This window comes from Aythya ferina (genome assembly GCF_964211825.1).
Source record: "Aythya ferina genome assembly, chromosome: 2".
NCBI classification, from domain to species: Eukaryota; Metazoa; Chordata; class Aves; order Anseriformes; family Anatidae; genus Aythya; species Aythya ferina.
In genome coordinates, this window is record NC_140297.1 from 53,115,177 (window position 1) to 53,139,650 (window position 24,474).

At 50.4% G+C, this 24,474-nt stretch overlaps 2 protein-coding genes across 18 annotated transcripts in view; one reads left to right on the forward strand and one right to left on the reverse strand.

The window, feature by feature from the left end:
• The window catches only part of GMPR (guanosine monophosphate reductase), a 32,046-nt gene extending 31,067 nt beyond the window's left edge, over nt 1-979 (forward strand). Inside the window, exon 9 of the mRNA XM_084508632.1 lies at nt 602-979. Within this exon, the coding sequence (XP_084364758.1) occupies nt 602-782 (181 nt within the window). The 3' untranslated portion in view covers nt 783-979. The remainder of the gene's footprint in view (nt 1-601) is intronic.
• The window catches only part of ATXN1 (ataxin 1), a 265,892-nt gene that overhangs the window by 66,866 nt on the left and 174,552 nt on the right, over nt 1-24,474 (reverse strand). For 16 of the 17 annotated variants that reach the window (XM_084508613.1, XM_084508617.1, XM_084508607.1 and 13 more), the window contains 2 exons: nt 19,144-21,187; nt 7,082-13,266 (listed from right to left, as the gene is read on the reverse strand). In XM_084508613.1, coding sequence (XP_084364739.1) covers nt 12,736-13,266; nt 19,144-21,027 — 2,415 coding nt within the window. In that variant the 5' untranslated portion in view covers nt 21,028-21,187 and the 3' untranslated portion in view covers nt 7,082-12,735. Of the gene's footprint in view, nt 1-7,081; nt 13,267-19,143; nt 21,188-24,474 lie in introns of those variants that run through there. The other variant, XM_084508611.1, reaches the window with a different exon arrangement.

A 24,474-nucleotide genomic window follows, 5' to 3' on the forward strand; every position in this document is an offset into this window, starting at 1 on the left:
TGCTGCTGTTAATGATTTGCAAATGCAGCCTCGGAACAGGCATGCCCTTTCTTTCACGCACTATCCCCTAGACAACTTGTTTAAGGGAAAAGTAAATAAAGGCACATTTACAGCAATGACAGAGCCCAGCCATTGCTTCTGACTGGGTTTCGCAGGGCAGAACAGCAATCCCCTCTCCCCTCCACGTTTCAAACCCGAACAGATTCTGAAGCGCCATCCAAAAAGTGCTTAAAGCCCCGGTCCTCAGCTGTCAGTCCTCTGCCTGTGACACGAGAATCGCAAACATTTCTGAGAAAGTTAAACGTGATGGAGAGTGAGCATTTAAGCCCTGCAGAGCTGTGCTGCCCGGTGCTTGCCGAGGCCCAGCTGCCCTGTTCCTACAAGTTGCCTGAGCCTGGCCACTCCTTGCACCTCATCTGTGACTGGAGGTGAAGCATTTCAGTGCTCGAGCGCACCAAGGATCAACAGGCAAGCACAGCATAGAGCTGGGGGAGTGCGTATAAACTGCAGAGTGCAGAACCTTCACCTCCAGCATTTCCAGCACACTCGTATATGTTTTACATCTGCCCATAACTGCAGTAACCATTCTCTTCTTCTGCAGGGCTTCAGAGGGCAGGACCGTGGAGGTGCCGTACCGCGGGGACGTGGAGCTCACCATCCTGGACATCCTGGGGGGGCTGCGCTCCACCTGCACCTACGTGGGAGCTGCCAAACTCAAGGAACTCAGCAGGAGAACAACGTTCATCCGGGTCACCCAGCAGCACAGCCAGGTCTTCTCGTAGCCCAGGACCAGGGAACTGGAGAGAGGGGCAGGGGGAGAGGAGCAGGAAGGGCTGGTGTTTTGTTGCGCTTTCTCCTCCTCGGTGCAGTAGTGGCAAGTTCTCCTCTCTCTGCAGATGGCAATTTCGTAGCCACAATGGCTGGGATTTGGACAGGGAAGGTTGTGCTATTAACACAGTGCCATTGGTTCAAAATGCAATAGCCTCATCTTTTATTGTGCCTATTTTATTTTTTTTTAATATCATTTCTCCTCCTGTTTCGTCCCCTCTGACAAATAGCTGCTGAAAGCCCAGCTAACAAGGAATTGGCTTGTACAGATACGTCTGTTGCACCTGCACACGTACACACATTCCCTCTTTGAAGACTGGCCTGGCAGCCACCACTGCTTCTGACAGTGCACCCTCCAGAGACTGCAGGCTGGGAGAGAGAAAGATGGAAGGGGTTGAGTGGAGGAGCCAAAACCCAAATTGTCGTCACCTTTCCTCTGGCAAAAGGGTCAGTGTTTGTGGCAGGGCTGCCAGCCTGCACAGTGTCAGAGGTGGATGAGGCCTGACTCCTGCGAGCTGCTTACTGGGAGGATAAAATGCCAGCTCTCCACTCTGGGTTCGCAGGGCTGGTGCCCCCATTTGTACTTAAATCTCCCTCTTTCAATGGACCTGCCTCTTCAGGGAAGTTGTCATTGAATGTAGCAAACCCATGCTGTCCTCTCTGTCTCTGTCTGTGGAGATCATTCAGGAGAGGACAGCTCAGAGCTTGCCTGCTGCTTTGTGCACGCTGTTACTGAATTACCTGGGTTCCTGCTTTTACCCGTGCTCTGTGGTCAGAATTTTTCGGGACATACAACCTCAGCAACAGTAAACCCACCTAGGGGAGGTTCCTCCACAGCCCTCCCTGCTCCCTCCTAAGTTTTCTGCCTGTTCATGTCCATTTAGCAAAGATGTAAGGCTGCTGTGCTGCACACTGTATGCGGCCAGGTGAATGAGGTCAGAGAAGTCAAACTCACGTCTTACTTAACTTGGTGCCACTCCTTCGCAGTCCTTAGCACCGTGAAAATCAAAAGGGAGCTTCCAGCAGAACAGCCTGACAGCAAGACACTGGCAGGCTGAGATTGAGTTAAAGCACTTGCTCTAAAGGCAGTAATGAATGTTTAAGACTCTGGGTAACGCTTTAACAAAGTGCAACAGCCCGCTAATTAATTGATAAATCACAACAAAACTTCTTTGGAAACACGCATGGCATCCGCACGAGTAGCACAGCAGCTCGTTACGATGAAGGATGTAAAAGTGAACACCAGTGAATTAATAATGTTTGGCCACTCACTTTGAAGTGCTGCTGAGATCGCAGTACAGCTGGTGTTACTTCATTCAGGGGCTTGCTTTCCCCTCCTGTAGGTATCTGTGGAAAGAGGTAGGCTTCCTTTGCAAAGCAAACGAGTAAGCTGTAGGAAGGGGAATAGCAAAGAGACTCTAGAATCAGGCTCGTATGCAGGACTGCCCAAAAAGCCATGCACAAGGGTTGGTACGATCGACCTTTCTGAGGAGCAAATTGAGGCCACAAAGTGATCCCCGATGACTTTTAAGTGTGCCGTGCACATTAGAAAAGGCACCGAAGGTCTTCTAAATGGCCTCGTATTTTAAATGTCTTCCATTAAACTTGCAGGGCGTCGGTCTTGATTGTGGTGTGACCCTCTCATCTGTTTTGGAGGTGAGTAAGGGCCTTAATGTGTAACCTATGCTGGCACTAAGGACCATTTGTCCTGCCCAAAATTTGGAAAGGAACCTGAACTCAGAGAGAAGCCGGCCCTGTGAGTAAAGGGTCTGGTCTCTGCTCCCTCCAGCCTGAAAGCATCACGTTAAGAAGTTGCCTCACTTCTTTACCACAGATCCTATGGTGGGCCAAATCCTACGGTGGGCCAAATCCTGCTCCCTGAGCCCAGAGTACAGGCAATGTTACTGCCCTGCAGCTGTACAGCAGCAGGGGGTCACCTTCCCTCATGTACACGATGTGCAGTGCAGGGGTAGAAAGGCAAACAAACACCTCTGCGAGGAGCCCGTGCCAGACCTGACCGCCGGTGTGTCTCCACACTCGTGCCTTCACACGTGGGAGGCGAGCAGTCTGCTGGTCTCACGCCCACTCTCGCTATTGCTTTTCTACTTTTTTTAGCTACATTTCTAAACGAAAGAGGTACATATACATATTATATATATATATATATATTTGTAAACATCTTTTCTAACAAGATCATATGCACATTGAACAGAGCAGCATCGTGACATCCCTTTGGAACAGTTTCTTTTCCAAAGGGCAGGCGCTGGGGGCATGGGAGGGCTGCCTCTCCACAGGGGTGGCACGCATGGAGTCTTCTCCCTGGTAAACCTCACACTTAGACAGCCCAGGGCTGCTCACACCCGCTTCCCTGTCCCTTTGCACATACCTCTGTCTGGCCCCTGGCTGATCTGGAGGGATGGGGATAGGCTGACCTTAAGAAGTGCCCTGAATTCTCCAGACGGTGAATGACATTGACACTAAGAGAGGTGACTGGTAAAGCTCGAGCTGAGGGTGTTTGCTTTTCCCAATCGCAGCTGTTACCAGCGTTTCGATAAGCAGCACGTGTTCTGCTTTGTTTTCTTTTTCTCCAGCATGAGCAGGAGAGAGAAATCAGCTGCAGAAAAGGTAAACTGATGGCATGCCTGCATCTCGCCTGTAGTTACACGTGAGATTTTAGAGACAATGCTCAACCGGGTCAGCACTCACTATTCACGCTCAAATGTGCAGCTTTCAGACAGGTTGGAAAACAGAAAAGATCAGGTGTGAGCCCTCATTTAACAGCCACTCCTGTGCCTCAGTAGTTGCCTTTGTTGTCTTTTAGCCCCAGCTGCCGTGCCCTGCTCAAGCCCGCTGCCACTCTCAGGAGAAACGGGAGCAGAGGCGCTGAGGCTGCGCTGTGCCTGGCGGGATGGACCACGCAAAGGCCAGAAACACCGGCAAACACCATGTGCCATTTGCAGATCTACCTCACCTGCGCATTTTTTCCAGGTTTTCTGTCATTTGCAGTCCCGTGGAACATCCTGTCCCATTTGTAAGCGCTCAGGGCCAGGTGATTCTGCTCAGCCTGGTCTTCTTCAAGCCAGCCACCCCAGCCCCATCCTGTCTCCCTGCTACAGGAGCACTGTGAGTGTGACAAGGGCTGCAGGCCATGCTCATGCCTGCTTCCCCCAGTAATGCTGAGCTGAGCACCCCAGGGCAGCGTTGAGGTCTGGCCCCACAGTGCTTTAACTGCAGACACCAACAACCTGTAAGTGGGGATGCCGAAAAGGGCCTTGTGACACCACTCAGACAAGCCCAGCTGAGCACATCAATCCCTGGTATCTTGAAACAAGGTAACACCTAAAAAATCCTTTCTGCCAGCCAGTTGTGGGGGTGGAAAGGACTGGGGATGACATAGAGACAGGGCAGCAATTCGCCAGGCCCCGCCGTGTCGGTACAGGGGCTTGTGCTTTTCAGTCATGGGCGCTTGGAGAGCTGAGGGCAGGGGCCAGAGGGGCTGCAGCACTCCTGGGTCAGATCAGACGCTGCCGCAGCTCTGCACCCCTAAAGACAGCATTTACCTGACACGGTGTTTACTGTTACTGACGTTTTCATACATGGCTAAGCAATTCGGAGTCCAAAACTCCGTGGTGTTGCCTGTGATAACTGTAAAGCACTTCTGCATAATCAGCCAAAAAGCGCTAACGAGCCTTAGCTGCCTTCCTGCCCCGCTCCGCACCGCTGAGGTGGCGATGATCAGCGCTGCCGCCCCTCGTCTGCAGCAAACCCGTGCATGCAACGCCTCCAGCGCAAGGCCTTCGGGAGCTGTACGTGGGAAGTTTTGTTACGCAATAAAAAGCTTCACTCTGATGGTCTGGAGAGGGTTTTGTGCTGTGCGTGCACGGGTGCCTTCCTGCCTCGCTGCGAACGAATGGGGATGTGCTAAAAACACGGTGCCAGGGGGCAGGAGAAATAAATTGGACGAATTACCTCCAGGGGAAAGCTCTCTCGCGTTCAGCTGTAACTCATGAAGACAAAGCACGCGTTTGCAATTGGCACTGTTATTTTATTAGTACGAGTATACTGAAACAATAAACTTGTACTGGTATACAGACAATTTCTTTAAAACAATTTTGTTCAAATTTTGAATCAAACATTGTTTTATTATAATAATGAAATAATTTCTACCTAGAAAACCTGCAAGCACCATCAAAGAAAGGGACCATAAAATTCAATAAACAGACGCGAGTGTATCCTACAAATAGACACACCACCATTAGAAAATAGAATATGAATTCTTCCATTTTTTTTTTTTAATATTTGTTTTAAAAAAGCTAGTGCAAGTACAATATTTTACACTGGAATTACAGAGAGTATGCACGCATATGGAAAAAAGTTCTCCTGTCACAATAAAAGCTCTTAACTATGTCTGTATGCACTTAAAATCTTCTCCTCTTTTCAATAAGGTGCAAAACGTTATTCCCTCCCTATTTCTCCTTTGTACTGGCCATGTCAGCTCAATTTCTCCCCAACACAAAGCTGCAATATCCCTTTTGCTGGGCCTACACTAGGAACTACACTGGAAGTGTGATTTGCATCAACCCTCATTAATAATACCAAATGAGAAAAAAAAATAAAAATAAAATTTTAAAATAATAATAATAATAAAAAAAAAAAAGACCTTAAAAAATTACTGCTGAAGAATGGCTAAACCTTACCCCCGGGCAAGGCCTCTCACCGAGTGCCTTCGCGAGCCGGCTAGCCCCAAGCCCGCTGGCTGCCGGGGACGGTGACATAGCTAGTACAAAATGATTTTCAGTAGCTCACCCGAACTGAAAAAGGTTGGGAAATCCCCACCCGTAACCCACCCCTCCCACGCCCCCACCCACCCCCCTTTTAACCCTTTAACACTGCGAAAAAGGACAGTGTTCAACAAGTTAATATATTATTCAAAAAAAAAAAAAAAAAAAAAGAGCAAATACATACATTAGTGAGTTTCAACATTAGCTGACTGTCGTAAGAGGTTGTATCTACGCCTTAACAGGTTAGTAACTTCGCTAAGCGGCCAGCCCGACGGCCAGGCAGAAGACACCGATGTAGCCACCCCCCCGGCCCGTTTTCGTCCTCAGCTACCCGGATCCCAACCCCGTGGCTCGGAGAGGAGTCGTGCAGAGCGCGTTCGAAGGGCGAGCAGTCGGCTCCTCGGCTCTCACAGCGAGCCCCCGGGCGGGATCCGGGGCAGAGCCGGGCCGGGGGTCCGGGCCCTGGAGGTTTTGCACGTCAGCAATCCAGTAGTACAGCAACGACAGCTTCAAGGAGTGCCTAAGGCCTACCGCAAACAACACTTCCAATGCATGCCTACTGCATGGTCGAGGGAAAGGGCACAGGAGCTTTGACTGCTCGAAATAGGAACAAACCGAAAAGAAAACAGCCTTGGATGAAGCCTCCATAAAATCCTCAGTGGAAGACTTGAGTCCTTTCAGATAACAAGAAGGAAAAATAATAAAAACAAAAAACTACAGAAACCTTAGAGACTGTTATTGTATAAATACTACCTATTGGCTGAATGCACTTCATTGTAATACAGCCGGGGCCCGGGGCCGCCTGGACGAGAGCCGAGGTCACCACCGGCCCCCAGCTGCCCAGCTCAATCTTTGGACTTAGAAAAAGACCCTCTCTCCTCACAAACTGCCTCGGGATCCTCTCTTTTGGCTTCTGGAAAACACCGGTCTCTCAAGCAAGCCAGACCGCCGCTGGAAAGCTGCCTCGTGTGCCTGCTGCTCCCCGGCAGCTCTGGAGGAGGGCGCGGGGAGAGGGGGCAGTGGAAGGGGCTCCAAGGCCGCCCTGCCTCGGGCAGGGCCCTGCTGCAGGCGCGAGGCTAGGATCCCTCGCTGTGAACACTTCTTGCTCAGGATTATACTCTTTGGGTTTCGTCTGGAGCAGGAAGTGCTGGAAAAAAAAACGTGGAACAGCCTCACGGGGAGAGGAAAAAAAAAAATAATCGGGCCAAAAGGCTTGAGGCGGGAGCCGAGCAGGCCGTGCCTTGCCAGCCTCGTCCCTTGGCGCAGGCAGGAGAGATCTAAAGCCGAAACCCAGCTGCAGAGCGAGACCCTAGGTTTGCACAGTAGCCACCCTTTGAAGTGCCTGGTAGCTGCACTCAGGAATTGCTGCTCCAAGGTGTGTTTTCAGCACAGGAATAAACAGTGTGAAAGCATGACTCCATTCCCCAGAAACGGGACCCAGAAATGTAATACGAACAGAAAATTAAGCACAGTTGTTCTTTAAGAGCCTTTTAAGTAATAATTCTTCCTGGCCAAAGCCAATACAAATCAGATCATCTAGACATGACAATTTCTATATACAAAAAACATGTAACTTTCAACCTTTCTCTGCTTTTGTATTTAAAAACTTTTTTTTTTTTTTTTACAAACAAGGTATGAAACTCACTGTTCAAACAGAGCCATCTCTTTTTCAAACACTGAATGAATCATTCCAACATTCATTTTTCTTTTGTGCAATTTTTTTAAAACATTACCTGTACTCCTCAATGTGAGTGCTTCAAAAAAAGTTTCTATTTTTAATAAGCTTCTCAAATTAGGTTTACATCAAAAAATATTCCCACAAGATATAGTGCTACAAGAAAAGATCCTATCAGTAAAGGTAACACATCTGAAGCGAGGTCGTCTATGTAAAAGAAATTGAACTCTGGAGTAGAGGTGTGCAACTCGTTTGGAATTTCCCTATCGACACAAAACACGACACTGTCCTCGGGACAGGAAACCAAGTGGATGTGTAGGCTTGCAAAACTCACACGTATTTATTCATGTGCAAACTGACACTTCTGCCTGGCTGTGTGTGCACGTATGCAGATCTGCATCAACAAATTCTCGTTTTTCTGTTGTTTCAGGACCGTGGGGGCGGGGGGGGAGATGGATAAACCAGAGAGAAGAAAATGACTGGCTGCACTCCAGCGACACGGTCGCCCCCCTCGCTTATCACATCAGCACCGGCCAGAGCCCCAAGCGGGCTCTGCTGTTACCCGTGATGATGGGGAGGGCAGAAATGGAAATTACCTGTCCGAGTGCAAGCCCCATTTCGCCACGTTTTGGCGTTCATGGGATAGCAGAAGTGTTTCAACAGGCCACATCCCCCCGCGCCCCCGGGGCATCCCGCCCTGGTGAACCTGGACGAAACCCCAGGGTTTTCCAGCCACCTGAGTAAGGTCAGAATCTGGCCCTAACCGAACCAGGCTTCAGTTTCACAAAGATTTATACGCGTACTTCACAGAGGGCTCCCGAGCCGCCCGGCTGCTTTGGCCAGCCAGCTCAGGCCTTCCCCTGAGCACACGCATAAGTGTTTGCAGAGCTGGGGCCCAGGCCGCTGTGCCAAGAACCCCTCTTTGAAATAACACTGTTAGTGTTTAAAATAAAGAGGATTTGCTCTCCTTGATACAGACTTTTTCTCTCTCTTTTTTTTTTTTTTTAGCAGTTGCAAGTCTGAACAGAATTTCACCGTTTCCTTTTTAATATTGGCAACACACTTTTAAGTGAAACAAATCTCTGCACAGAGTGAATTTTCGTGATAACCAACAGCTACAGTTCACGCTGAGCCTGCTGCTTTTGTATTGCGATCTACGTGATATCTACAGAGTTAAACCATGAGATGCAGGAAATCCAAACTCGTCTGTCACATTGTACATCCCTACTCCAGAGCAGTAAAAGTGCTGCTTCTGGTCACATCAGTGTACCACACATATGCCAGCCCCATCCCTGAGTAAAAGGTGTGAAAAGTTTCTAAATGTTCCTTGATTTAGGGAAACGAGAGTAGTGATGTCACTTCCCCACGCCGAGAAAATGACGGAACGACAGGTCGAACGAAGCGACAGCGGGACGAAGGAATTGAAGGAATCAGAGGAACATCCTATCCCCCCCCCCCTACCCCCCCCCACCCCGAGGTCTGGTTTGTCGGGGGAAAAAAACATCCCAACAGCAACTTACAAAATCCTAAAGTAGGTCAACAGCAACGCCAATTTGGGTTTCAACTGCAGGACTTGAGGTAAGTGACATCAAACTCAAATTCCCCGTGATGTGGCCCAGACAAACTGAAACAATGCCTAAGTTAAACACTATAAGGAACAGTCATTTTATATATATAGATATATAGATAGATTAGATAGATAGATAGACAGATAGATAGATATTTTTAGAAATCCCTATAAAGAGGTTCTCGTTTTATTTTCTTCGCCCTGACTAATTTCTTGGTGATTGTATGCATTTCGTTGTAAACTAAACAGGCCTGCTACAAAAAAAAAGGAAGAAAAAGAAAATAAAAAGGAAAGAAAACAAACAAAACAAAACAAAACAAAAAAGACCAAAAGAAAACAAGAGAAAGGGGAGCTGGGCCAGGGCACGGAGCAAACACCGAGCGGCCCCACAGCCGCGCGTGGCCCCGTGGGGAAGAGGGCTGACGTTGGCAAAAATCCTCCCCTTGGAGACATAATGAACCCCAAAACTCCTCTCTTGGTGGTGGTGGTGGCGGGGGGGAACTCGGATTAGGCGCTTTTTGTCTTCCTGGATCTAAATTTTTCATTTTTTTCCACAGCGCGGAGGCCAGGGGCGTGCGTCTCCGAGACGCAAGGCCGAGGCAGGCCTTTACCTCACGCTGACAAAAAGGGCTGGTGTTTCCCAGGTCAAGGAACGCCTCACCCTCAACACGTTTCTTTTTTATTTTTGGGGGGAGGGGAGTTATTAATAGGAAAAAAATAAAAAAAAAAAAGGAAGGAAGGAAGAAAGAAACTATTCCAAGGGAACAAAAAGGGGAAACCAGAAGAGGGTATGAGATCTAGCTAACACCGCACGGGTGAGTCTACGTTGGCACGTAAAGTATTGCACATCCTACGAAAGCCAAAGCATGGAAAGGGACGATTGTTGGGAAAGAACCAGTTATTTCAGAAATCCTCAGTCTGAAATACAAGCACAGAACTAATACATTCCTATTGCTCCAAACTTATTTTTTTATTATTATTATTTTTTATTTTTTATTTTTTTTTAGTGTTAGTTGAATAGATCCAGTCAGTTTAATAGCCCCTGCTTCCTTATTAACCACGAATGTGAATGCGTATGGTTCTCTTTGAGATTTTTTTTTTTTTTCCGAGCACGTGTGAATTACGGAAATAGTGGTACGAATGCAAACTAAAATCTGTAATTCTTTCTACTCCTTTACCATCAAAAGCTTAAAAACAAAACAGGAAACAAAACAAAACAATAAATTGCAAGTGCCCTGAGCAGAGTATATGGAAGATTAAGCAACTTCTCTGAGCAGAAATATTAACAAATAAGCACTAACTAAGCAGTGTGACTGTGAGAAGAAACCCACTCAGCTATTTGGTAGCCCGCTGAGAGGTTAATAAAATTCAAGGAAATTCAAGAAAAGTTTCAAGCTATTTTAAACGTATTTAAACTTTTTGGTGCACCCCAGAATATGGTATAAAAACAATTAGTTCTGGTGTGAGCTAAATTTCAAGTAACAAATAACAGAGTCAAAGCTGGGGTTTGGGGTTAACATTTCTTTTCTTAAATAAAAGCACTGTATTTTAGGGGAGAGGGAAAACGAGATTTTTAAATAAGTTTGTTCACTTTAGGTACTGTATTTCTAATCCAGGACTTTTTATTTCCTTTTCTCCCTATCAGCACAGCTTCTTCAAAACTACCTGAAGGACGCGAACTCACCAACCAAAAGTAACGACGTGAACGCTTGATCGCGCCGGGCCCGAGCTAGATCCCACTGACATCAATGAGACACATCCCTGTTGGCAGCAAGAGGCTTTTTGTAGCTCAGACCCGAAGTACGTAATACTCGCACCTCCCCGCGACTTTCCGGGAGGCTGGGTGCACAGCACCTCAAAGGATCCGGCCCTACCTGGGGAAACAAAAGACTGAACGGCGTGAATCCCCCCCCCAAAAAAACTTGTTTTGTACCAAACTCTTAAATCTAGTCTTTCAAATGGAAAGCAATGCAATTAAAATAACAAATAATAATAATAATAAAATAACAATAGGTTTGTTTTAAAAACAAACAAACACCTTGCTTATGTATAGAAATGTTTCTTGTGGAAAACTCTCTCAGCAAGTCTGAAGACAAATTCTCAGAGCCGTCCCGGTAGGACCTGTGCTAGGTTCTGTGTGGCAGATACGGCAGAAAGACCGAAAATGAACTTTGAAAGGAACAATAACCCTATGAAATGGCCTAGAGCGTAGGCAGGTTAGTGAGTAATTGCTACATTTGTTTATGCTCTTTCAGACCCCCCCCAACCCACAACATTATTAGGTAAAAACTGCAGGAATACCACACAAATGATAAACTCAAGATGTGCAAATTGCAAGATTCTTTAAAGTCCATCTTTTTTTCAAAAACACTGGACAATGATTTTTTTTTTCTCTTTCCTTTTTCCTTTCTCTTATTCTTTTATTATCTGTCAGCTCGCATATGCCTTTAACTCTTTCTCAAGCATTAAAGTTTAAAAAGTGCCTCCTATTAAGTAGTCCTTTGTGGACAATGACTGTCACATACTAGTTCAATAATTCACATTCATCCCTTTGAAACCACATTGAAACTTTCAGCATCTTGCTCGTGAGAAAACTTTACATAGTTGCATGTAGTTACAGTGTTGAAGAGATTAATTTGTTTGCTGCTGCTGTTTTCCGAGCAGATTAAAGTGAGATACAGTACGTACTGAGTGTTAGACCAGGATGCTCAGCAATAAAGTGTGAACAGCATTTTAAGTGCTTAAAGACATTCTACGTTCATCTTCAACATCGGGTTCCTGTGTCACACTGAAATTTGAAAAAAAGTGGCACGGGTCGTCCATAATCATGAACCAAAAACAGTACTAGAGTTAAAGACAAAGACCTGCAACCCAACTGCAAACGATGGATGCCTGTGATCTCAAAGGGGCAGTATGCGTCTCCCTGGTGGAAGCGAATGTCCATGGCCTTAACCCGAGGGATTTGTCTAACACTGCACGGAAACAGGGCCCGCCCAGCGAGCCGGAGGGCTCCCTGCGCACACCCACGCACACCCACGCACACCCACGTGCGCCCAGGCGTGCCCGCCGGCGCCGAGGACAGCGCCCCGTGTGTGTGTGGCCTCCCGGCACCCGACTGCACGAGCAAGCAGAGGGGAAAGTGGTGGTGTGGCAGATGCTTGGTGAGCAAAAATCAGTGCAGTCAGACCCCATGGGGGGAAATATATATATACATATACACACACACAAATATATATATATATATATATATACACACACACATATATATATATATACTGTAGAGCCTTGAGCGAGAGTTGGCTTATTGTTGACAGCATCAGAGGCTGTCTGATCCTGTTTTTGGGTAACATCCGTGGGTTGTGTCCTCAGCATTCACCTGGGGCCAGGAAACCTCTTCAGGGTCCCTCCTCGGGACGGGCGCACGCACACACACACCACGCGTGACACACACCTCTGCTACAGTTCCCTTCTCCTCACCTACCCCCCAAAAAAAAAAAACCTAGAACGGGAACCAAAACAAGGAAAAAAAAAAAAAACACAAAAAAAATAACGACGACAAAAAGAAAAAAATCACAGCTGGACCCTGTCCTACACGAGGTGTTAGAAAACAGGAGCCATGACAACACATTCATTTCCACTAAGGGTGTGTGAAGCAGATACTGCCCCTTCTGTAGCTCTCAAGAAACCTAGTCACTGACAAACACTTGTGGAAAAACATATGCACCAGTCTCCTGCATAATACCAGCTGCAACTATAACAACAAGGTTATAACATAAACCTAAAATAAGATGATAACATGTAAATACTGGGTTATTTAGTCTACAGTACAGTAATCTGGATAAAAATGACAAGGGATAGCCTAATTTCCTTTCCCCAAACAACTTTTACTTTCCTACATTGGATCGACCTTCAATGCAAATCTTAACCTCCTGAGGAATAAAAGAAGGCTTGGGAAGAGTCAAAGGTGGCTCCTCTTCTGATTTCTCTAGTTTTCGTGTTTCGGGGGCTGACCACCTCCTCTTCCTCGTTGCCGGGGGCTTGCTGGGTTCTGTTTTGGTGAGCAAAGGTGCTGCAGGCAATCCTATTTTGTCCGGAAACTTCAGTTCACCATTCTCAGCTAACATCTGTGCACTTCCCTGATTAATCCCATTTTCCTGCTCCGCATACCTGTGTCTACTTCCAGCTAGACTGTCATTCTTTGAATGCTTCAGCAAGATACTAGCTGAGTCCACGGGCTGGCCCTTTTTAATAGAGCCGTTCTTCAGGTTCTTGAGCGTAAGCGATATGCAGACATCCCCCACAGAGAGTTTGGAGCATGGCAAATCAAAGAGCTGGCTGGTTCTCTCGGGGCAGCAGGATGACCAGCCTTGTCCAAATACAAAAAAAGGGTATTCTACCAAGACCTCCACGCTGACCTGCAGAGAGAGAGACAACAGAAAGAGAGAGAGGGAGGGAGGAGAGAGCGTGAGATGATGCCTTTGCCCTGGGGCACGCGTGCAGCACCCAGCAGGCGCTGTGGGTGACAGCAGTGAAGCAGGAATTGCACAGGTGCCGCTCGGTTCCTGCGAAATCTGTGCCTCGAGCACCAGACTTCATGCTCGTCCTTGTCAGGCGGGTGTTAAACAGACTGAGCTCAGCACTTCTTAGCGCAAAACCGCAACAGGAATCGATCTTTACCTCCACCCAGCTGCTCGGAGAGACCTAAGAGGCCAAACAGCTTTGGCATCTGACAAACTCTGCTCCCCGCCATACCCCTGCGGTACCTCGAGCCTGACACCCAGGCCTGAAGGCACCTGGCAGCCAGAGGATGGCTCCCCGAGGCTGGAAGGGGCTCTGGCTTCTGCTCCTTGTTATGACACACGATTTCCTAAATGACCATGGGAACATCACCTCCCCATGCCAACCTCCACCCGTGTCAGTGCATACTTACCAGCGTGAAATGGCTGAGGACGTCGAATTACGGGGGAAGGCCGTGGGTAGGTACAGAGCTGTGTCTGTACCAGCAGCAGGCACGAACCCACCTTCCCCGGGCAGTCCTGTGACCCAGAGCACTTCATCCCCTTCTCCCACCTACTCCTCCAGAAGCCCCTGACGGTGGGCCTGGAGGACCTGACACCACGAGCACCTCAATACCACTTTTATCCGCACAGTGTCTGTCAGCAGGATCAAACCATGGATGTGGGCTCGTGACTCACACCCTACAGGCCCGAGCCCTTCTGCCACGGCCCTGTCAGGGCAGGAAATTCTGACTAACACTTTCAAAAACCTGGCACGTGTTTTTAACATGCTGTTTGCAGCTCCGGTGAGATCTGCAACCCTGAGAGGCTGGACTCAACGACCACCACGAGGCTCCCTCTGGAAGTACCTTTCTTTCTGGTACAGATACCGATTCCTTTCCAACGTGTGTCTCACGCCAAGGCATCCTGAGGACTCCTGGTTTGCAGTGGGCAGTACGGCAGCACTTATCCTCTGCAAACAGGGCCCCTGGCAGCTCTCTTTGGACCCCACCAGCTCCACATCCACCGTGAGCAGGCGGACTGGATTTGGGATGTCCCACAGCGCAGGGACAGAGGCTCCAGGACTGGTAAGCCAAAGATTCCCAACAGATTTTGACTGCTCTTTCAGCTGGTTACACCCACGCCATGTCCTAGCAGACAACTGCAGCTCCTGAGACAGCTGAGAAAACCCCAACCTTAAGACATCAATAAATATATGCTACATGGTCAGGCTAATGAGTAACACTTAATATATTCTTTTGACACTCCATCTGCCCAGCAAATTAGCCACTCCATGAGGAATTTCAAAACCAGTAGCTTAGAGGCACAAAACACTCTCCTGCTCCCCCCAGTAAATCAATTTGTGCCATATTAAAACTTTTTTGACCAGACCTGCCTGCCAACAACCAACTACATACACAGCAATACTGGACAGGGACACGGCCCTAGGCCTGGTTTATGAACCATGGAGCACCTGGGGCAAGGAAACTGCATAAGTCCTGCCACTTCATGCTGCTGGAGGATCACTCTTTACTCCAGCGCCAGGATTTGCAGAAATACTTGCCCCAGGTTTGTGGTCCTATTCCATATATACTCACCTCAGAAAGGCATCTGACTAGGAGAGGCGGTGGACATGCAGCATCTTTTAGGGACTTAAATGGAAACTACTGTCTACACAGAGCTGTAGGCTTTTCCCTAGGCATGAACCATATGGTGGACATGGGTTTTTAGTGCTGTGGCTCGCCCCTTTCTCTCTTCCTTCCTGCTTACTGTAATTTTTTTTTCTTTCTTTTTGTACTTTCCCAACCCCATCAAAAGCTATTTGTGCCTTTGGGAATCACACATACTCATGCGCTTTATACTCACTGAAACAGAAGTTTCTTGTAGTGTTAACACGCTTCCACAGCACGTCATACTTTTGTTTTACGTGGCATACGAAACATTCGCCTGAACTGTCAGTCACTGAAACTATCAGTCAGATTGCTGGTGGTGATTATGAACAACCCTAATGAAATGCCATTATTGCCATGACCCAGTCACAGTGTTCATGGACACAGAATCTCAGAATGGTTTGGGTTGGAAGGAACCTCAAAGACCACCCAGTGCCACCCCCCTGCCATGGGCAGGGACACCTCCCACCAGACCAGGTTGTCCAAAGCCCCATCCAGCCTGGCCTTGAGCACCTCCAGGGATGGGGCATCCACAGCTCTGGCAGCACTGCTTTAGCTATCTGCTTCTGCATTCAGCAAAGTTGGGATTTTAACATAACCACTCTCTACAATCAATAGTAGACAAAGAGCTTCCAAGTGTGAAAGTGCAGTGAGAACACCTCTGTAACATTTTCTCCTGGCCACTGCATTCAAATTAGAAAAGTTGATTTTAAAAGCTCCCTCCCCCAGTATCTTGGCATGATTGTTGTAGGGGACAAAGGAATGTGAAACTTGTTTCTGTGCCTTTCTAACTATTAAGACAATAGAGCCAGAAACCAAAACGCTGGTCCCTTTCAAGCACACCAGGCTCTACTGCAAAGTTACTGCTTTATTTCCAGGTTTGAACAATGACTAATGGAAACACCCAAAACTTCTCATTGCAGCTGCTGCGTATCTGTAACTTTCTATAGCCCTTTATCACCTTATTTCTCAGCCAAACTCAGCAGGTGAGGGAGGCAATTCAGGTTGCTCAGGAAATGCATGCTGGAGCTGGAACACCCACGACACGTGCTGGAAGAGCTGCTGCAACCAACATTAGGAGCACCAATGTGTATCTGAGCTGTATAGAGACGACAGCTCCTCATTTCCCCACCACTGCAAACAACACCTGCCCTCACAAGAGTGCATCTTCTCTGAGACATCTATGGGGTTGCAGGCAGCAGCACCTCTGGCCACGGGGACCTGGCATGTGTGGGGTGACACGGGAGTTGTCATGAAGCCTTCAGCATCCCACCAGGGCTGCATCTGGAGCAGCTTTGGTGTGCTGTCACTGCGAAAAGGGGTGCTTCAAGGTCAGTGGTCTTACAGAACTGCTCCATCTCTAATGTCTACGGTTCTGGTTTTAAAAGAAAGGAAAGTTATAACCTGTATGCTCGTCTTTCTTTCTAAAGCTGTATTTTAGAAATTATTGGGAGCTGGAACTCAGGGATCAAAGCAAGCATTTCAGAGCACTACTTTTGCATCTCCTGTGGGTTTTGACCTTAACAGAAATGGATGTGAATCGCCAGCTTCCGCTTGTTCCTGGCAGCGAAAGAAAGGACAGGTAATAACGATATACGTGTTATTACAAGAATAATATGTTGAATTGCAAAGAGATTCAGATCCATAAGGCTTTTTTTAGGCAACTTGAATTCAGAGGAATAACCGCTGAACTTTGGGTTCTCGTCCATTTGATACTCGTTTCACTTCTTACTCATCCCCAGCAGGGATGCCCCGAAATGGAAACCTAGCTTCCCTCAGGGGCTAAGGGCAGTTGTTTCACTGGAAAGGGGTACAGCTTCAGGTGGGCTAATTGTCTCCTGGTTTTACACGCCTGGAAGAGAGACGTGACTGGAAGAGGGGGGCAGGTGGGAGGATGACCTCTTTCTGCCTTAGCACTGCGCCGGGGAGGAGCAGCTATGGGCTTGCAGCTCCGTGGTACAATAGCAGCTGCGTGGTGCCTCCCTACGTGTGAGCTGGATACGCTCGGCTAAAAATAACCTCCTACCTTTGTCCCTCAGCTGGTGTGGAAATCAGCTAGCGCTTGCACAGAGCCTGGAAGCATGAAATCATCGGTGCTGTGGTGACCTCCCAGAGATCGCATATTCCCTCAGTGCTTGGGAGTCAGTGTGGAAGTGTAGCGGTACCCCTGAGCCACTGCCCTAAGCTCCGAGACAAAATACCATTATTTGAAGGGGCCATTTCCTAACGAGTAAAGACGGCCCCATGGCTGCTAATAGGGCTAAACGCTTCCATACGGCCACGCTGGGCCAAGGGTGAGGTCAGCGGTGACTTCAGCCACGCAGAAATGCTCTCCCTCCCTCTCTCTCTCGGAGCAGCCCCTGCCATGCAGGCACACAGCTGATCCGGGAAGAGACCCAAGGCCTGGAATCCGCAGGAAACCTCAATGAAACCCTCGCGCTGATCACATCCCTGCGTGCCTCTCCCTCGGTTCTGGAAGCATCCCCTGTGGGAAGCACAGCTGGGGAGTATTTCGGCTGCGGTGATGTCAGCCCGCTCCTGATAGGCTTCTGCGTAAGGTGGCACGGGGCTGGGTGCGAGCAGTGTGCGGGTTTGTGCTTTCTGCCAGAGGATGGCACTCCACCCCTTGCGAAGGCGCTCTTCCCAGCGCACAGCACCTCAGCTGTGCTGGCAGATCCACCAACAAGACATGATAAAAACACTACCTGCACGTCTGACATGAGCAACAGGACCTGATGCATGTAGCCGCTGCCAGGTAGGCGCAGGTTGGGAAGGATGGGACACAAACCGCTGAGGCTGTAAGGTTTTTTTGTGTGACTTGCTCCTCTGTGCCATACCTGCTCGTTTTTCTTCTCCAAACTGCCAGCCTAGGGTGCTTCGCTGGATCTGGACACTTCCAGCTCCTCTCACCCTCTCTCTCCTTCTGGTTCTCCATCACCGAGGGTGCTGCCTCGTGGCTGCAAATGCTGCAGCTCGCAGCACTCGTATTTCAAACCAAACTGAGAGCACTTGTGACAACATTATTGTGAATAATGAATACCTCTAGGAACCACGCTGCTACCTGGTGTATCTGATCTGCTCCGGCCTCAGTAGAGAAGAATCTAAATTGCTCAGAAAATGGGCAGCAATAGGATAATGCTTTATGATCAGTACGGTCTTAACCTAGAAGTACCTTTGGACAGTTACAGGATTTTTTCCTGCAGTGAGAAACAAAGGTCAGAAGCACGGCCTGACCAGCCACATAGATGGTTTTCCTTTCCAAATTTCCCTGGAACAGACAGTTTATGTGAGCTGCACAGTGTTTAAACCACTCACGACTGAAGCCTCAGTAAAACTCTGTAGCGTTTCAGTAACTTACGTGTGAGTGGAAGCATTCCCAGACAGCTCCAAGCTGTCTCCAAGCCATGGAAATTCACAACCTCACAGCCTACCTATTGCTCAAGGGTAGGATTTGCGCTGAATCTAGCCCAAGCTTCATGGGGCAGAAGGTCAAAATCACCTACAAGAATGCAAAATATATCCCCTCATACAGCTTAATCCATTTTGTATTTGAATAAAAAAGCATGAAGATGGTGTAATTTCTCTTATGGGTTCTCCAGCTATAAAGCATAGCAGGATTTATTCCAACATGAGAAATCCTGACCAGGCAATGAAGACCTTCAGCTAGGCCCACGGGTGGAAGAAGATCCAGCTTTGTGCCTTGGCTGTGACGATAACGCACTGTGTGACCTTACTGCAGCAAATCCCTTTGCTGCCCGGCGTCTTGGTTTGTCCCCTAGACTCGGGATGTTTCTGTGTGATGCCAGGACTCTTATTTTTCAGTCCTGCTCATCATTCCCAGTGAGTACGTAAATGTTTCCCCTGGACTGATGAAGGCACTGAGCAATTTAATCTAGACACTAGGAAAGAGGGCAGCCTGGTCCCCTGCGAAGACCCACTTTACATCCAGGAGGCTACCATTTGCCACCAGTGTGCCCCTGATGGCTCCACCAACACTGCCAGACAGATAATTTTTGGACCCGAGTCAGTCTCATGGCTGGGTGTGAAGGATGAGAAACTAACCCCACGCGACCAGACCGCACCGAGGCGCCCCCCGCTGCCCCCCACCAGCGCGCGGCCCCGTTACCTGTGCGCGATGCTCCCCGACCGCAAACTGTATCACAGCAATGCCTGGGTTATGGCTGTCTTCGATCCTCTCCACAGTGCTGGAGTCTATTTTCAGGTCATTGCTAATCTCCGCGCTCTGGATGAAGTCTTCCGTTTTCAAGTCCTCTACTTTCTTCAGCTCCCCGTTGGCCAGCTGGATGATCGACCCCTTCATGAAGTAAGGGGGCAGCGTGGGGGGAGCCGCGGCGGGGGAGGCGATGGACTGCACCACGGGGAGGTGGATCTGCGCCTGCACCATGGTGGCCTGGTAGGCGGGCTGGGTGGTGTGGGGCTCGGCGCTGAAAGCCTCGCTCTTGGGGACGGCGGTGGTGACGAATGTGTGAGGCACTGCTGCGAACTGGGGAGACGAGGTGACTATCGCCGGCGCCACGCCCGACGGCTCCACGTCGGCGCTGCCGACGGGTATGAGCAGGGGCTGGGTGCCGGGGATCACCAGGTGCTGGGGCAGCCCCCCCGGGTAGCCCAGGGCTTGCTGCTGGCCGCTCAGGTAGCCGATCACCGGCGGCTGGGTCCCGGCGTAGAAGGCCGTCGCCGGCAGCCCGACGGGGAGCTGCTCAGAGGCGCTGTGGGTCGTCTGGATGACGGTGTGGGGGGACAGCGTGGCCACCGCCTTCACCCCCTCGTGGCCCAGGGCCTGCTGCGGGGACAACGCGTAGGAGCGGTGGGCCGGCTTCCCGAGGTGCAAGCTTCCCTTGTCATTGAGGGCGGAGGGGGAGGTCTCCCGGTTGGTGGCCTGCTGCACCTCCATGTCCGCCGTGGGCGTGCTGCTGTTGGGGACCACCATGACGGAGGCTCGGACCCCTGAGGAATCCCGGGCGCCGTACTCGGCGGGGCTTGAGTGCACCACCACGTGCCTGGTCTCGTAATGGTGAGGAGCTGGTTTATTGCCTGCTTTGACCAGACCCATGTCGGCGGAGGGCGAAATGCCGTACCTCCGGCTCTTCTCTATCTCGCCGTTCAGTACCTCCTTGGCCTGCATCGCCTGCAGCCGGCCGCTCTCGGGCTTTTTGGGGGCGTCCCTCGCCACGAAGTGCGAGGCGTCGCTGTACTGCACCACCACCTGGGAGGAAGGGCCGAGGGTGAGCGTGTGGGGGATCACCGTCTGGTGGGGGTGCAGGGGGACCGGGATGGTTGGAGGAGAGACGTTTCGGACCGCGCTCTGGGGCGAGCTGGAGATGTGGACGTACTGGTTCTGCTGGGCGGGCGGAGGGGACCCGGCGGCGATCAGCCCGGGCGTCCTAACCAGGTGCGGCTCGACTTTGTGCCCCTGCTGGCTCAAGCCGCTCATGCTGGCCAGCAAAGTGGAATAAGCCTCCAGCTGGGAGCGCTGGGATGGAGTGGTTGCGACCGCCGTGGCCGCCGCCACGGCGCCGGTTGCCGAATTGGCGGTCGGGGAGATCAGCTGCGAGGGGATGAACCCGGCGTATGGTCCGCTGTACTGGGGCCCGACGAACTGGAACGTGTGCTGCAGGTGCGTGTACTGCACGGGGGAGACGGGGGTCCCGGACTGGGAGAGCGCGGGCGAGTACACGGTGGGGAGCGTGGTGGGGGCCGGCACGGACCTGGGCGCGCTGGGCGGGGAATAGTCCAGCCCCGCCGAGGGCGGCGGCGGCGGCTTGTGCAAACCCTGCTGCAAGCCCACCTCCGCCGACGTCCCCCCGGGCCTGTGCCTGGCCCCCAGGCCGCTCTGGCCGCCGGGCGTGCCGGGGAGCCATGCTAGGTTGTTGGCGCGGTGGTTGTCGTTCGGCAGGACCGGCTTCACCTCCGAAGGCAGGCTGGTGGCGGGGATCTCTCGCTTCTTGGGCGGCAGGCATTCATTGCTCCGCTCTTGGTTGGATTTCATCTTTCGCCGTCCCCCCTCCACTGTGCTTGCTTCACTGTCTGGCTGGCTCTGGTTTCAGTCTGGTAAACGGAAAGTCACATTTGATTTCTGCCAGGGATCCAGTGACTTCATGGGGAATCATCTCCCTGTGAGCACGATCCTCCGACAGCTCCTCTGGACTCTGCAACGAGAGGGTGGGCGAGGGAGGGGGGAAACCACACCATCAGCGCTGGGAAATGGGAACAAACAAGCCGACACCCCCAACCAGCAACCGAGAAAGAGGAAAAAAAGGGCTGGAGAAACAAAATCAGCCGGGCATTGCTGCTCTCCTGTCAAGGAGCAGTGGACAGCTGCACTGTAAGAGGCAGCTACAATCCTGGGCACGTCCACAGGCACATCATGAAAGCGATTAAAACCGCAGGCAGGTCAGAAACTCTCTGACCATCGGGTGTCAGATTTAGCAGCAAGCTCCTAGGGGCTTGCCCACAGTGTCTCGTCAGCTTGCTTTCTTCCCTCCATCAGGAAAACCCTGGTGACTTCGGCCATCCCAAGTCCTGACCTGCCCGAAACCAGGAGCTCCTGCCTTGCCCGGCCTCGTAACAAACTTTATGCAAAGTTTTTTTGCCCACTCGCTGTCCAGCCCCCAGTTTCCCCCCGTGCTTCTGGCTGGTCTGGAAGGTCAGAGAGCACGGGTGCTTACAAACCCTGCATCTCACGCACGACAGGCATCCCTGCAAGAAAAGCGTGTGTTACGTGAAAGAAAAAAGGGGGAAGAAGATGGGAACGGGATTCAAGCCACTTTAAAGTGAGTGCTGAGCAGCAGTGCCGATAGTTATCTTATGGCAAGTAATATCCCTTTGGGGGATTTCTTTCCCTGTTGCCTCACTCCTAATGAACAATAAGCCCGATGTTTATGTGTGCACGCAGTGCTTTGAAGACATATTAAGCAAAGATTAAACCTGTCTTTAAGAGCATTCCTTACGTTTGTGGTCCTCCAAGCTGCCATAATCCAACAGCAGTCTAAGGCATTTAAATGTCTGATACAATCGGCCTTGAGTGAATTATTCCACTCCCTAAAACCTGATAAGCGGTAACCAAACACCAACAGCCACGCAGACCCTACCAAAACAGCTTGTTGTTTTTCCTCCACCAGCTCCGCAGCTGCCACGCATTAGTGCAGCGGAGAAAAACCAGCACACCCATCAGCTGCAGCTTCAGGCAAAGGCTGCTTAAAGGACCCAATGTTTTGGGGCAGATTCTCTGGCTTTTGGGCCAGGGGGAGGACGGAAGGAAGGCTCCCTGAACTCGGGGGTGCCCTGCGATCCGCAGGGGTCTTCCCCCTCCTCCTCCTCCTCGTCCTCGCAGTTGCTCGCCATGTCTTGGCAACAGCTAAAATTATTATCTTACACATGACTTACGGGTTTTTATTTTTAAGGCCGACTAAAAATAAAACCGCCGAGCTCACATTTGCGCAGTCATCCTTAGTTAAGTTTAGCTCACTGTAGTCTTCTGCCCCGGGCGGGCGGCTCTGCCAGATAAGAGCCGGCAGCTGCTGCCCGGGGTGCTCGCACCGCTCCCTCACACCATCCACGGGCGCTGCGAGGGGAAAATGGGGATGTGGGATGGAGGCAGAGAGCTGGCCCTACACAGCGAGTGACCACACATCACACACCGCAGCTGAAAGGGGCTTGTGTGCGGGACCGGGCAGGGCCAGACCCTGCTGGTGCAATGGGGCAAAGGGGTCTCGCCCAAACCCCGTTGTTCCAAAAGCCCGAGGCATTGGGACGCAGCTTCCCCCCTTTAAAACTGCTGCTGTGCTGCCCTGTGCAACCTGGTGAGCTTTCACTTTGTGGGAGCTGAAGCGAAGGTTTTGTTCTGCTAAATAGGATTGAGCCGCGGAGTTTTGGGTAGCCTCCAAAGTCAAAGCTAACATTCCTCAAAAATACCACACGCTAAATCTTTTTTTTTTTTTTTCCTTTTGTTAATATTTCTTACGGCGCTCTGCATCATCACCGGCAACAAAAGGGCTACCCAAAATCTCCCGGAGAGCACAGGAGGAATGAACAAGCTGAACAGAGATGGAGGAGGAGACGGCGGCAGAGCGGTGCAGCCTGCCCCACTTTTCCAAACCCGAGCACTCCACGGTTAGACCCTGAACTCCAGCAGACATCGGACCGGATTTGCAGAGATGCAAACGTGCGGCAAAACCCGGCCTATTTCTGCTCCAAGACTTAGAAGCGAAATGATAAGTTTTCAGCACAACACAAGCTCCCGCAGCAGAGATAAGGCAGGGTTGGTTTTGCTCGGGGAACACTGAAAGGCAGACGAGCTGGAGCATCTCAGGGAAGAGGTACGAGGCGTGGGGAAACCTGTCTCTGCTGGTTGCCCTAGAAAGATGAGCGCCTGCCTTCCGCGCTGCGGGGCTTTTTTCTTTCATCCGAGTCATTTTCCCGAGTCTGGAGATTTCCCTTCTCCGTAACTGCAGCGCTGTCGGTGACGATTTGCAAGATGCTCCCAACAGCAGCAAGCACTGGGTGGTTTTTTTTGCGCCCACTTTGTAGGCGTATGTCACACAAGGGCGTGCGTGCGTGCAGGCGTAATTACGGCGAGGAAGGTAAAGGGGACAAAGAGATCAGGGGCAGCAGCTGGACTTTGGTATCTCTGGCAGCTCGTGCACAGGGAACATTGCTAAAGTGTCTGGACAGCCAGTGTCCGCTGGCAGCCTGCCCACACTCGAATTCCTGGAAAGGCTTAAGGCAGAAAAATAATCACTTGGAGGAGTCACCAGCTGGGTTTGCTCTGGTCCCGAAGGGATTGCTCACTGGAGCTCAGGATGTGCATTTTTCATGCAAAGCTCCGGCGTGCCTCTGCAAGGCACTTCAAAACTCCCTACGTCTCCCAGAACGCTGCTTTTCCATTTGTTTCATCTAACAAATGTAAGAAAAACTGGGTCTCCTTTCTGTCAGGAGCAGCACTGCCCCTCCTGTTGTTATTTATTTATTTTATTTATTTATTTATTTATCCCCTGCGTCTCCCCAAAAAGTTATTAGCGGAGGTCAGCATGCTCCGCAGCCGCCAGGCATCCCGGTGCCCCGCAGAAATCCCCTGCCTCGTGCAGCCAAACCCTGGCTTCAGACACCATGAGTCAGGCCCCCCTCCTCGCCCCTGCGACGCACGGTCCTGGCTCACACACAGCAGATTTCTTAAAATGATAAAGGTGGAGGGTTTTTTTGCCTTTTCTTCATGTGTGTTTTTTTTTTTTCAGCTTGCCCTTCTGCTGTGTGAGGCCTTTCGGTCTCGAGGTCTCCGGCTTCTCCCTGCAGCCCACAAGAGCAGAAACTTACTTTTTTTAGCTAACTGTGGGATTTCCCACCTAATCATCTGACACCAGGGCCGGGAGTTTGGCGACACGGCCTCAGCTCTCTCGGGGCTCCCGATGCAACCTGAGCTCCTCCAGCCCCACGTGCC